Source organism: Neoarius graeffei, chromosome 9, assembly GCF_027579695.1.
Source record: "Neoarius graeffei isolate fNeoGra1 chromosome 9, fNeoGra1.pri, whole genome shotgun sequence".
Taxonomy (NCBI): Eukaryota; Metazoa; Chordata; class Actinopteri; order Siluriformes; family Ariidae; genus Neoarius; species Neoarius graeffei.
In genome coordinates, this window is record NC_083577.1 from 77443917 (window position 1) to 77457883 (window position 13967).

Consider the following 13967-nt stretch of genomic DNA (forward strand, 5'->3'; position numbering starts at 1 on the left):
TTGTTTCATATCACTGGTCATATAAACCTATTTAAACAGGAAAAACGCGGAAGAGTTTGGTCGCATCTAACTACAGCCCCCAAAAATACCGTTGGCCATACTGAGCCTAGCTACATTGCTAACAGGAGTGACAGCGCGTCTGACTGCGTCTGACTGACTGGGAGGTCGCGCAAAACTCGGATAGGTACGGAGCAGCTTGTCTCAATTCAGATAAGAGCATATTTCATTATGGAAATACGGTGGACTGTTCCTTTAAAATCCACTAAAATCACAAGTATCAGTTTAATTCATTCAGACATTTACATTTATCATGTTATCCTTCTAAGAGTCATGCAGATCCAAAACATATCCCAGGAAAACTGGGTGCAAGGTGGGAATACACTCCGTATGGGATATCCTGCCCACTCATTCATACTTTATAGCAATTCAGAACTGCTAATACAACTGCTGGTATGTTTCTGGGAGGTGTGAGGAAACTTGGAACACTCTGAGAAAACTGATCACCTCCAATGGACATGTGGAGAACATGTGAAACTCCACATAAAAAGCAACCAGTATTTACATAGGCAGTATTTCATAAATGCTTTCATAATAATAATAATAATAATAATAATAATAATAATAAATAGTTAAATCAGTTTGCTAAACTTGTTTGATTTTCTTCTATATCAATCCAATGCAAATTGCAATATAGTATTTTGTATTTCAAATAAATCTGTAAGTAGTACATTGTGATGGATACTCAGCTAGAAAAGGAAGAAAATCAATTACTTCGTGTCAAATATTAGCTATGATTTCTCACTTCCATACAGGGAATTCACACTCTGTTGAATTCTCACACATTGTTTAAGAGGGTAGGGTTGGGTAACGTGTAGCTTCTAGCCTGCGTTCCTCTCACACACCTGCATGGCATGGAGAAGTTGTCAGAGAGAGAGAGAGAGAGAACCAGCTGCAGTGCCTCCAAATTCACCTCAGGAGGTGTTTACACCAGCACAGAGGGAATACATCACTCTGACTGAGGCAATCAGCAAGTCTGAGATCAGTTTAAAACACACAGATGCATATAGATGTGCACACAACTCAAAATTTTACCTTTTGTGGGTATGACCAGTTTGCAGGGCAGAGCCAGTGGAGTAATAGAGTGCTGGTACACTAATGCAGATAGGCAGCCTGAATACAGACACAAACAAACTTGGAATTATATTTATGAGAGCAGAAATCAGAGATGGACATGCTTTACATGACAAACTCCATAACTGGGTTATATTTTGAACCTCTGCCATGCAATACATCATGTAAACAGTCAATCCAGCCTCATTGGCTTTCCCAGTAACATGCTGTAATGACAGCATTGGCACATGGGTAAAAAGTCCTCAGTGTCAAGCCTTTCACTAACTTTGGGCCTCATTTATCAAGCTAGAGACCAACTGATTTATTTGTAGATCATTTGCAGGAGCATTTACACAAGAAATATGGTATAAATGAAAATCTAGTCAGTTCAGAAAAATTTGCAAGAGCTCCTGAGACTGTGTAAAAGTACATAAAATGACTAAATCACTAATGTGAGCCTCAATTCAAATGATTGGAATAATAGAAGTAGTTATGAGTTACTGTAATCTTACAGTATATACAGATGATGCAGGTTTCATATTAATAAATTGAAAACCATTACTGAATCTTTTGTAAATCTGACAATGTCTTTAGGCTATCTATCTATCTATCTATCTATCTATCTATCTATCTATCTATCTATCTATCTATCTATCTATCTATCTATTTTTGAAATATGAAAACTTTTACACAGAATGCACTAAAATTTTGATAAATGATACATACAGCACATTCTACCAAAAGATTTAAAATAATTCTTTAGGAAAGACAGCTCCAAGGATAATTACAGATAAAGCATTTTATTCCTCACGTAAACTAAGAACAAGCTATGGTGTTATCATACACACAAAAATGTCACCACTATTGAAACAGCTGGGCTTATATAAACGCTGTACATATTGATTCAGTGTGAGGGGATTTTACTGTGTGGTTCAGATAAAAATGCATGAGTGGTAGTTTAAAACTCATTCATTTTCCATACAAATGTTATTATCAGTTTATAATAACATAAAGCTCAATAGCAACATCCCCATGAAAGAGGCTACCTTGTTTAGGCCTCCTGTCTAAATGTGTAGTTGGGATAGGGCCTGCCTCAGCATGTGTGAGACTTGCCAGAGCCTCAACCCAGACCTAGACCAAGGGAGGAGGAGAAAAGTGCAGACAGCTATATATCTAATGGCATTGCCAGCCTTCACCAACACCTGCTCTCACATGTCCCACTTTTTCTCTCTCACTCATAATAAAAATACACTTATGTAATGTCTGTTTTGTGTTGTATATTATGTAATGCCTCCTAACAGGATATTTCAGAGTTTATGCAAGCAGCTCAGCCCATGTTGTTGCTACTGTAGTGCAAAAGGGGCACTACAATGTCATATCACAGTGTAGCAACCAGACTAAATTAGAGACAAGCCCTTTGAACCACATTAAGTGATTTTAAACCAATTATGGCACTATAGTTAGAGCTACTGAGCCTCATTACATTAGATGTTAGATTTAAATTTAAAATTTTACAAATCACAACAAAATAACACAAAAAGGTTACTACAGTTCTGGACTATAAATGAACATGCTTAGAATATTAGTATATGCTATGTGAATGAAAATAGACTGACCAAAGTAGGGCTCATTAGGGCATCCTTTCAGCTTCACGCCCTTTGGACTCGTCTCAATCAGGAAGTGGCGAACCAGCTCATTGGTGAGTTCACCTGGAACACCCATGTAATTTGTTTAGTAAGTAAATGACTACTACTGGTGAGTGAAATATCAACAGCTAGCTCTGACAATAAAAGCCATGTCCACCAAAAAAAAAAAAAAAAAAAACCTGTCAGGAAAGCAAGAACTTTCAACTCAAGGAATTTAGCCATGTTTTAGCTACATGAAGCCTGGAAAATTTCTTAAGAACTCAGTAACTTCTCAAAAACCTCTGCAACCAGGGAAGTTTTTATTCCTAGGTAACTTGACATTTAAACAATGTGTTCAGCTAACAAGCACTCACTAATGCTTGTTTATATCAGATATGATGCAACACAACCAGCAAAGAATTTTTGTTATGCTGTTGTCTTTTTTTAAAGTTAAAAATCAAAAATATTAACCTTCTCAAGCTTCTTGACATTCACTGTATTACAGCACTTACTGCATCTTAAGATTCAAGAACTTCTCATGGATGCTGCAGTAGATTTCAAATTAAGGATAAATAATAACAAATAAAATAAGAACAATGTTAAAAAGTTGCCATGGTCATATTTATCATTTTCCTACACAGACACTGTATGAATTTGTGGGGATATTCGTGCAACGTTGTGCATAACACTGAACCAAGTAACAATATGGCATAAAAATTCTGTGAAATAATGATTTTTACTATTTTAAAATAATAGTTTTGATGCATATTTGTGCAATTCTCATCCAGAATAGTTCTGTAAATCTTTTGATCCTCAAATGGTTGCGTAACCTCTGTAGAAACATGCCTATCAAGAGAAGTGTTATTTTGGCTCAAGCCTACAACAATAGCCTTAAGGGTGTCTTCTAATTCTCTCTGAACATCAGGCATGCATGAACCTCAGAGCAGCTGTGCTGAAAGAGAAGCTGTGTGGAAAACTACCTTCAGTTTCATTCCTAATCCAATGCTGCATTATATTTAAGTGTGTGTGGGCAGGACCTGTTGATCAGATGCTGAGAGCTAAATTATGGGTTGAAGAACAATCAGAGTGTCTTTCTAGAATTGTTTTAGAGATATGGATTAATGGAGAAGCTCCTACAGACCCCCTAGGAGCAGTGTCACAATGTCAATGTTATTAAGTATGTTGATAGAAGGTAAGTGGATTGCATGGCCTAAGGACAGAATTTCAAGTAGTTTCCTTAGCCTGCTATAGTTGTTGCTTTGTCAAATACCTTTTTTAAGTGGCTGCACTGTAGGAGGTGGGGAGGCCACTTTCATGGCCAGACCATAGGCACCCCTGAAGGAGTGGCTGTCTCGGATGATGAAGGCTCCTGGCTCCCTTTCCTTTAGGATATTAATAGCTGGAAAAAGGATCAAGAACAAGATATGGGACTGTTTTAATTCCATTCATCACAATAAACAGTTCCATGAAGACTGTGTAAACTGGGAATAACCACAGCTCCTTAATCCTTCTTAATCTACTACATGTGAGATTAGATTTCAAGCTAGATATTGCATATACATATATATCTAAAAGTGACAGAAACTATCTATTGATATCATTTTTTCCAGGTTATGAAGTGCTGCAAATGTTCACAAGGCTTAACTAAGTACATATGGCTCAGTGTATGTGCTTGTGTTTAGTGGCATCTCCATTGTCTCTAATCCGATAAAAGTTCGCCGAGCAGAAAAAAAGCAGATGCACTGGCCCTCAGGAATTGACCTCATAATGACCTTATAAAACGTGGCCACTGAGGACAGCAGAATTGTTTAAATGGCTTATATGCCTCCTGTCTATATCTAAACATAGATAAAACAGATGTTATTACCATCACACAAAAACACACATGCCAAGACCTTACCTTGCTCTCTGGATATGTCTGGTTTATACCAAAACTTCGAAGTGTCTTGGACAAACTTTACATTCAGCCTGGTCTCTGGGCTTCCATCTACAAAATAGGAGATGCAAAATCTCAGACTAGACACACTTGTCAAAAATATTCACCCTTAAACATATTAACTCTGACAAACTTGCTCAGGATATGGCAATGCAATTCCAGTGTCTGTCTAAAGTTATGTTATTAGTTAGCTATGATAATTAATTTGCATTAATTACAATCTCACTAATTTAATACAGGATTCATTCTATATAGGACTCAAGACAGTCTTTCCATGTATAGTACCAGTCAAAAAATTTGGACACACTTGGACACATTACTATAGCATAGTAATGACTGGTACTTTATTTGTACTTCTTCAACTGAACTGCTACAACTCCTTAAAGAAAAATAGGCTAGTTTTACAACCAATGAGTCCAAAAGCCAACCAGTGAGTATCAAAGGACATTAATTGCCCTTTTTGTCAGAGGGTTTTAATAATGTGATATGCATACCCATTTGAATTGCATTGTCTGATATTTATTTAAACTGACACAGTATTTATTCATCTTGCTAGTTTTGGCTAGGAGACTCACTTGAATGTGTCATGCTGTGACGTTTTATAAACTTGAAAATGTGACCTTGAACTATCAGACAGCTGGATACACAAATGACAGAACTAAAATATGCCCTGGGGCTTCCTACAGATAAACACATGCATCTATTTTCTGTTGTCTTAAATTGTTAGGGTGCCTTCAAGTAAACAGTCACCAGCAATAAATAACAATCTGCTTACTAAAGTTAGTGGCATTTTTTAAAAAGCCCTACCACACATGCTGAGTTTTGAGAAATCCGGAAGTGTATGGAAGAAGTGCACATTTGGAGTGCTCCCTCCACTGGAGACGGGTGATGACACCTTGCCATTGAGTGTGTTGTAGGAGAGTACACCATTTGGGCGCTCACCACTTGACATGCGCCTTTTCTCTGGCAGCTGTGGCTGCCTGAAGCTATCAGAGTAGGAAGCAGGTGAGACAGGGAAGGATGGGGTGGAGGGTGGATGGTAACCCGATGAGCTGCTCTGGCGTGAGAGGGCACCATGTCTCTCATCTGGCGTGGTGTACCCACTGTGCATTGGGTGTCTGTCCAGGCTGGGGCTTCCATGGGACACCTGAGTGACAGAAGGGTGGCGTCCCAGGATGGGACTGCTCTGGCCAGGTTGGGTGAGTGATGTCTGCCTGCTTAACACTGGACTGATCTGGCTGGGCTGAATGACAGACTGGGTGAGGGATGGCTGATACCCAATTGAGGGGCTTTGAAGACCTTGTCTGTTCAAAGTGGGGCTGCTTTGTGTGCCCTGACTTACAGGCATCTGTCTGGTCAGCACTGGGCTGCTTTGGTGGGGTTGATTCATGGGCTGGGCAATAGATGGCTGGTACCCACTTTGGAAACCTTGCCTGTTCAGGATGGGGCTGCTCTGTGTACCCTGGCTAATGGGCATCTGTCTACTCATCAGTGGGCTACTTTGTGTCGCCTGTGAGACCATGCCATGCCTTGGAAGCACTGGGCTGCCAGCTGCTCCAGGCTGATAGCCATTAGCTGGAGAAAGCTGATGGCTGAAAATGGAACCATCATGATTTACCAATCTTTGCTGGAGGGCAGGAATGTCAGTGGATATGGTGTGGTGATGTGTGCCAGGGCTGCTAGGCATGGGTTGGCTACCAGTGGTGCTCATCTGATCATGCTCTGGTGGAGAGGAATTAAGATCAGGAGTGATAAAGCTGCTTGAAAGGCTGCCAGGTGCATAGGATGGAGTTGGAGTGTGTGAAGTGCTCTGGGAGGGCAAAGAGTGGAAACCCAAGTCTCCCACTGCATCAGATGGTGTGCTTAGGCCTACTCTGCTATCTGCTATGGCATGCTCTCTGAAACATGAATAAACAATATATTAGAAATGTAAGGTCATAGTCATTGCCTGAAGTTTGTGTCCATTGCATAAGTCTATATTGCTGCTTGATTTTCTACAGATGGGAACATCTTCAAGATGACACCACCGTTAAGTGGCCTTGGCTTACTTCAAAACTTCATAGGTATAATATTCTAGATTAAAAACAAAATAGAAAACCCAACAGTGAAGTCTTCTCACCCCTCTGGTCTTTGCACAGGGCTGCTAGAGGACAGTGGGGGATTAAAGGGATGAGAAGTTCCTCTGGCCAAACTGCCACTCTCAAAAGAAGGAGACACAGGACTCGATGGCTGGCCCCCAGTCACTGCTGCTGAACGAGCAACAGATGCCACATAGCTACGGGGCTCTGCAAGCGCATGCAGATCAGACATTATCAGATACGTTACAGCTTTTAACATCTTAATGCTGATTCAACATGAGTGATGAATGAGTTGGACACCAACAAGAACTCCAAACAATTGATGAAGAATGTATTATATGCTGTTTTTTAAAATATCTTGCTACATATTTTGACTCCCAGCTTCTAAAGTGAGATTCACATCTTTAGTAAAGATACATGCTATTATAAAAATAAAAAAAAACCATGAAACACAGCATGTTAGAGCATCAGGAATTCTTATTAATTCCAGCACCTTCAATGAAGACATTAAACTAAAATAAATGTATACTCTCTTTTGAATGCATTTGACCTTACACATGGAAACTATGATAAACATTTTGAATTTGATGAGAAATGGACATGATCTGGAATTGAATAAAAAGGAAATCAGTTGGTGAAATCAAATAATATGATTGTGGGAATACTCTTTATTAGTGCTAAGTTCTTACCTTCCTCTTCATGATTCTCTGTGCCATGCAACATAGATGATAGCCAGGGTGAAAATTAGAGGGTGAGAAGATTAAAGAGAAAAAGAGAGATTTAACAAAAGTGAATTATATTCAATTAGAGAAGCATAGAAAAGATATTATGCTAACAATTACTACAGACAGAAAAGGAACCAAAGAAAGAAAGAAGCATTCAAGGGTGTCACTATAAAGAAAGCATTAGCCCTAACGTGCTTGGGAACAGAGCTGAAACTAGCATTGCGTGAGACTTTTGGACTTAGAAGGAGGCAGAGTTTCTTCAGCCAGCCAGCCAAGTTAAACAGCTCTCCCAACACACTTCTGTTATCATTCAGTCTGTTTAAGCCCCACATACCTACCCTCACTGGCCTCTCAAACTGAAATCAAAAGGAACCCTGCACACTATAAGGAAACATATTAATTTTTGTACTTTTCCAGGTCTCCTCATAATCTTACTTGGTTGATATTGACTGTTTTTATACTGAGGTCAAAAAAGCATGAGGCCTTTAAACACTTTTTACATTTTCTTTGCAATAAACCTTTCCCTTCTTCTGTCACGCGCGCACACACACACACACACACACACACACAGCCAACATAAACACATATGTAATGTAAAGACTTGTCAATTTAGAAGCAATTATGAGCTAAATGTTTGAGAAAGTAAGGTCAAGATGATGCTTGTAAAAGAGAAATGGGAGTTCATTTTTATATACTGCAGAGGAGATGGATTTCTTTTTATTAGCCAGCTATGAAGACCTTAGGGGCTGGTAATATTCCAAATGACTTCCTGTTTCGTGCATATTTGCTCACCTGAACCTGTCTGGTTGAGAAGGATCTCAGCTGGGTTGTGTGGCTTCAGACCCAGGAAGGACAGAGGTGTTTTAGCCAAACCTGGAGGAGAACGGCCTGGGAGGAAAAAAGTACAAAGGTTAGCGTAGAGCTCAGGACTGGGCAGGTCATCAACAGCACAGATCTGTATGTACAAACACGGCATGAGCAGAGGAATAGAAGCAGCTCACTGGCTGTGTTCTGAATTCTGATTCCTAGTTCAATCAACATTTCATTGCTATAGAACACCAGAGCAAATATATCATGTCTTCTAAAAATCTAAAATATAAAAAAAATACAGATCCAGAGCTGTAAAGATGACATCATTTCAGAAGAAAATGTACAGTAATTACACAGAAATATCTGGGGATGGTGCAAGTGCCTCATGCTAACTAGTGAGGCCATGCAAGTGTTTCATTCAAAATGTAAATGCTGTAGATGAAACACTCAAGTTGTTCTGACAGAACGAGCACATCATGCAGACAACCAAACAACACTCAAATATCAATTAACTGAATTTGAGGTGCAGCTTCTCACATTTGTACACAGAGCAGGTGATGGTATCACTTTCTTTATGCAATCCACTGTAGACACTCTACAGTCAATAAACCATCAGTATCAGCTTATCAACTAATTCTGTCCAGAGTCCACAGTAATAGTCAAAAGTGGTCATATGAAGTGTGAAGGTGAAACAAAAATGTGACCACTTCAAAATTATGTTTTATTTATAGCTATGAACTAATCAGTCTATTAAATCAAGTCATTCAGTAATGTTAGTTGCTTATCTGAACCTTTGCAGGTAAGGAAACTGATGTAGCTGGACCTTCACAAATATTTAGCTGAATACATCTCATCTATAGACTATTAACTTTTGCTCTTAACTTTTTAATTTAATAATTACTACTGTTGACTGATTCTAGCTCCATCACTGGACTCTAATGATACATTTTTCTGACATGTTTCAAGGGAATTAAACATTATTTGCTATGTTAGTCAGAGTCAGCTGATAGCCTGCTTCACTGTTAGTTTAGAGATGGCTTGTCGAGTGTCTGACTAATTAATTAATTAATTAATTAATTAATTAGTCAGAGTCAGCTGATAGCCTGCTTCACTGCTAGTTTAGAGATGGCTTGTCAAGTGTCTACATTGGACTGTCAAAAAAAAAGTATGACTCAAACACTAGCAGGGAATAGTGTAGAATGTGAATTAATTAATTAATTAATTAATTAATTACAAACAAAACATTCATGCAAACAATACAAGACTATGGACTAGATTGTACATGGGGTACAAAGTCAGGGACAGTCTCCACATGCATGCCTGTTGAAGCAGTGTGCTGTTAAGTTTGAACATTGGCCATGAGGTTTGGGGCAAACTTAACACTGGGGCACACTGGAGTCTGGGACAGTTCATGCACATCCTCCACTTACCAAAGAATCCCATACAATTCTTTGTTTGACAGCCCAAATAAGTCATCATGAGACAGAAAGGGGAAGGGAGGGAAATAGTGGGGTAGTGGAAGACTCAAAGGTCCTCTGGTTTACTGCAGGAGAAGGGGGCCACAGTGATGCTGCTGCTTTCAAATGACTTTCAAAGCATGTGAGCTTCTTTACAACTGACCAGAACTGACAACCACTGCTGTCTCCTGCTCCCCACAAATGCAAACATGCCTGCTTTAAAAATCAACGTAGAGTATATGTTTTCTGCCGAGAATGCTTTTGACATTAATCTGCATGAAGTGTTGAAAAACAAAATGTACATTATATATCTCTGGCTAATATACCATATGGCTGTATAGTCCTATTTTTCATATACATATACCAATACAGCAGTGTGTGCTGTCAAGGTTCATTTTGGCGAGCCATGACAGCAGTACTCTAGAGAATGTCCTGGTTTCTGATGAGTGTAAGGCAGCTTTGTGGGTAAAATTTCAAACAAAGCAGATCCAAAGCAGCAGCACTGAATCGATTTCAGACAGCATGTCTGGTAAGAAGAAATGCAGTACTGGGCCAAATTAAACAGAGCAGGTCAAGAGTGCATGGAAGATGCCTTGGGTCTGTTCAAGGAGACCTTGCAAAGGTTGTTTTTATGAGGAAGCTGAGGTGGAGGGGATGCAAGGGTAGGATGATGTAATAGGTGATTAAAAGTGAGCTATTCTGGTTCCTCATAATGGGATCAGCCTATAAATATGAGAGCTTGATGACCTTCAGGGTTTTCACATGCATCTGAAAGTAGCTGATGACAGCAGTTTATGAAACATAGAGTTGTTGGGAAACAGGAGATAACTATGACTTTGTGGGGTTTTTTTAGCCTTTAGGTGTCTATGAGCCAACACGATATATACTCTTTGCCAGTCATCGACCACACAAAGGGGATCATGGAAATTGAGCAAAAATTCTCATACCTGCAGCCTTGGGTCATCTGTTCATAATGTTTATATAATACCCCAAGACAGGATTACAATTAGCTGTTCAGCATAGTGTGGCCTGGGGTTGACTTGTAGAAAGTGTGTCAATATTGGTCTATCATTAATGAATCTAGAGTAGATGCCCACTATGACATTCATGCAACACTGCTTGAAATAAGGAAGATCTATTTACTACATAACCTATCACACATCAAACACACTTTAGATGTCATCATCAAAGTTATTTGCTCTTAATATGCATGTCAGAACAACGTAAAAGCCCTCAAAAGATCTTGTGTAAATTTTGACAGATATAGAAGATATCTATCCAAGCTGGCTTTCTAAGAAACATGGTCATGATATAATATGTTCTCAGTGATTAAGCTCACTATGATATATCTTCGAGCTAGGTGTACTAGGTAAGAAAAGACATTGCTTGAGCTCCATGGCACCCTCCTCCTTCAGTTGAGAAACTTACACAGGTTGAAGTAAGGGGTTTGTGGCGAGACAGGGAATGCAGGGGTTTGGGGGAAGACCTCACCGCCCGCAGATGCTGGAGGGCTCACTGGGCCCGCATCCATATCTTCAAATGCCTCCCTGTAACTGTGCATTTGTCCCTAGAGGATCATATGACAAGTGAACATACATGCATACACAAACACACACACCCATGAACATCATATTACAGTGGTGCTTGAAAGTTTGTGAACCCTTTAGAATTTTCTATATTTCTGCATAAATATGACCTAAAACAACATCAGATTTTCTCACAAGTCCTAAAAGTAGATAAAGAGAACCCAGTTGAACAAATGAGACAAAATATTATACATGGTCATTTGTTTATTGAGGAAAATGATCCAATATTAGGGCGGCACGGTGGTGTAGTGGTTAGCACTGTCGCCTCACAGCAAGAAGGTCCGGGTTTGAGCCCCGTGGCCGGCGAGGGCCTTTCTGTGTGGAGTTTGTATGTTCTCCCCGTGTCTGCTTGGGTTTCCTCCGGGTGCTCCGGTTTCCCCCACAGTCCAAAGACATGAAGGTTAGGTTAACTGGTGACTAAATTGACCGTAGGTGTGAATGTGAGTGTGAATGGTTGTCTGTGTCGATGTGTTAACCCTGTGATGACCTGGCGACTTGTCCAGGGTGTACCCCGCCTTTCGCCCGTAGTCAGCTGGAATAGGCTCCAGCTTGCCTGCGACCCTGTAGAACAGGATAAAGTGGCTAGAGATAATGAGATGAGATGAGATCCAGTATTACATATCTGTGAGAGGCAAAAGTATGTGAACCTTTGCTTTCAGTATCTGGTGTGACCCCCTTGTGCAGCAATAACTGCAATCAAACGTTGACGGTAACTGTTGATCAGTCCTGCGCACCGGCTTGGAGGAATTTTAGTCCATTCCCCCATACAGAACAGCTTCGACTCTGGGATGTTGGTGGGTTTCCTCACATGAACTGCTCACTTCAGGTCCTTCCACAACATTTTGATTGGATTAAGGTCAGGACTTTGGCTTGGCCATTCCAAAATATTAACTTAATTTTTCTTTAACTATTCTTTGGTAGAACGACTTGTGTGCTTAGGGTCGTTGTTTTGCTGCATGACCCACCTTCTCTTGAGATTCAGTTCATGGACAGATGTCCTGACATTTTCCTTTAGAATTTGCTGGTATAATTCAGAATTCATTGTTCCATCAATGATCGCAAGCCGTTATGGCCCAGATGCAGCAAAACAGGCCCAAATCATGATACTACCACCACCATGTTTCACAGATGGGATAAGGTTCTTATGCTGGAATGCAGTGTTTTCTTTTCTCCAAACATAACACTTATCATTTCAACCAAAAAGTTCTATTTTGGTCTCATCCGTCCATGTGATCTTTAGCAAACTGCAGATGAGCAGCAATGTTCTTTTTGGAGAGCAGTGGCTTTCTCCTTGCAACCCTGCCATGCACACCATTGTTGTTCAGTGTTCTCCTGATGGTGGACTCATGAACATTAGCCAATGTGAGAGAGGCCTTCAGTTGCTTAGAAGTTACCCTGGGGTCCTTTGTGACCTCGCCAACTATTACACGCCTTGCTCTTGTAGTGATCTTTGTTGGTCTACCATTCCTGGGGAGAGTAATGAATTTTCTCCATTTGTACACAATCTGTCTGACTGTGGATTGATGGAGTCCAAACTCTTTAGAGATAGTTTTGTAACCTTTTCCAGCCTGATGAGCATCAACAACACTTTTTCTAAGGTCCTCAGAAATCTCCTTTGTTTGTGCCATGATACACTTCCACAAACATGTTATTAAGATCAGACTTTGATAGATCCCTGTTCTTTAAATAAAACAGGGTGCCAACTCACACCTGATTGTCCCATTGATTGAAAACACCTGACTCTAATTTCACCTTCAAATTAACTGCTAATCCTAGAGGTTCACATACTTTTGCCACTCACAGATATGTAATATTGGATCATTTTCTTCAATAAACAAATGACCAAGTATCATATTTTTGTCTCATTTGTTTAACTGGGTTCTCTTTATCTACTTGTAGGACTTGTGTGAAAATCTGATGATGTTTTAGGTCATATTTATGCAGAAATATAGAAAATTTTAAAAGGTTCACAAACTTTCAAGCACCACTGTATGTATGATAAATGAGGTATAAATTTGAACATCCAAAAGTTGTCTTAAAAATCAAAAGGACATCACTGCTTTAGTTGACCACTAAGTCTACCTCCTTAGGCCGGCCCCCTGGGTTGAGCGCAATGGTATTAGCCAGTTCTGGTGAAATACAGCGAATGGGGGAGCGGACTCGGGTAGGGCTTTCATCGCGGGACTGTCCCTCACTAGTAGTTCGGTGTCGTCCTGGTCCTGAGCCTTCATCCTTTGCTGCCTCATGAGATTGTACTCCTGGCAAGCCATGCAATAACCACACAGACACTTAATCAGTACCGTTTATTTTAGCCAGTAATAATACAAGAATCTTCTCTGTCCATTAAAAATAATCCTGTTTCACAAATGTGTATATATGAAACTGGCAATGACCTTTAAAGGTTTTACTTTATCAATATTTCAAGTACTTAATCCATGTAGAACTGAATCTTATTTGGAAAATGTTCACTATGATCATTGTGCTTATGGGGGTATCACTAACAGTAGCACATTGGAGATTTATTCATTGTATCTGGGAAATAGCGTAATAGCAATTAATATATCAAAGCAAGCCATAACAGCCTTTCATCAAATCATATAAGAGACCAAAACCCACCTCTAAAAAAATCATGTAGGATTT

The 13967-nt window shown here is 39.7% G+C and overlaps 1 protein-coding gene across 21 annotated transcripts in view; it reads right to left on the reverse strand.

Moving 5' to 3' along the window:
* The window catches only part of tns1b (tensin 1b), a 476125-nt gene that overhangs the window by 12592 nt on the left and 449566 nt on the right, over positions 1-13967 (reverse strand). For 17 of the 21 annotated variants that reach the window (XM_060930305.1, XM_060930309.1, XM_060930308.1 and 14 more), the window contains 10 exons: positions 13410-13585; positions 11170-11308; positions 8267-8362; positions 7439-7456; positions 6791-6956; positions 5479-6569; positions 4636-4722; positions 4006-4134; positions 2727-2819; positions 1093-1170 (listed from right to left, as the gene is read on the reverse strand). In XM_060930305.1, the coding sequence (XP_060786288.1) occupies positions 1093-1170; positions 2727-2819; positions 4006-4134; positions 4636-4722; positions 5479-6569; positions 6791-6956; positions 7439-7456; positions 8267-8362; positions 11170-11308; positions 13410-13585 (2073 nt within the window). The remainder of the gene's footprint in view (positions 1-1092; positions 1171-2726; positions 2820-4005; positions 4135-4635; positions 4723-5478; positions 6570-6790; positions 6957-7438; positions 7457-8266; positions 8363-11169; positions 11309-13409; positions 13586-13967) is intronic. The other 4 variants (XM_060930314.1, XM_060930327.1, XM_060930311.1 and 1 more) reach the window with 3 other exon arrangements.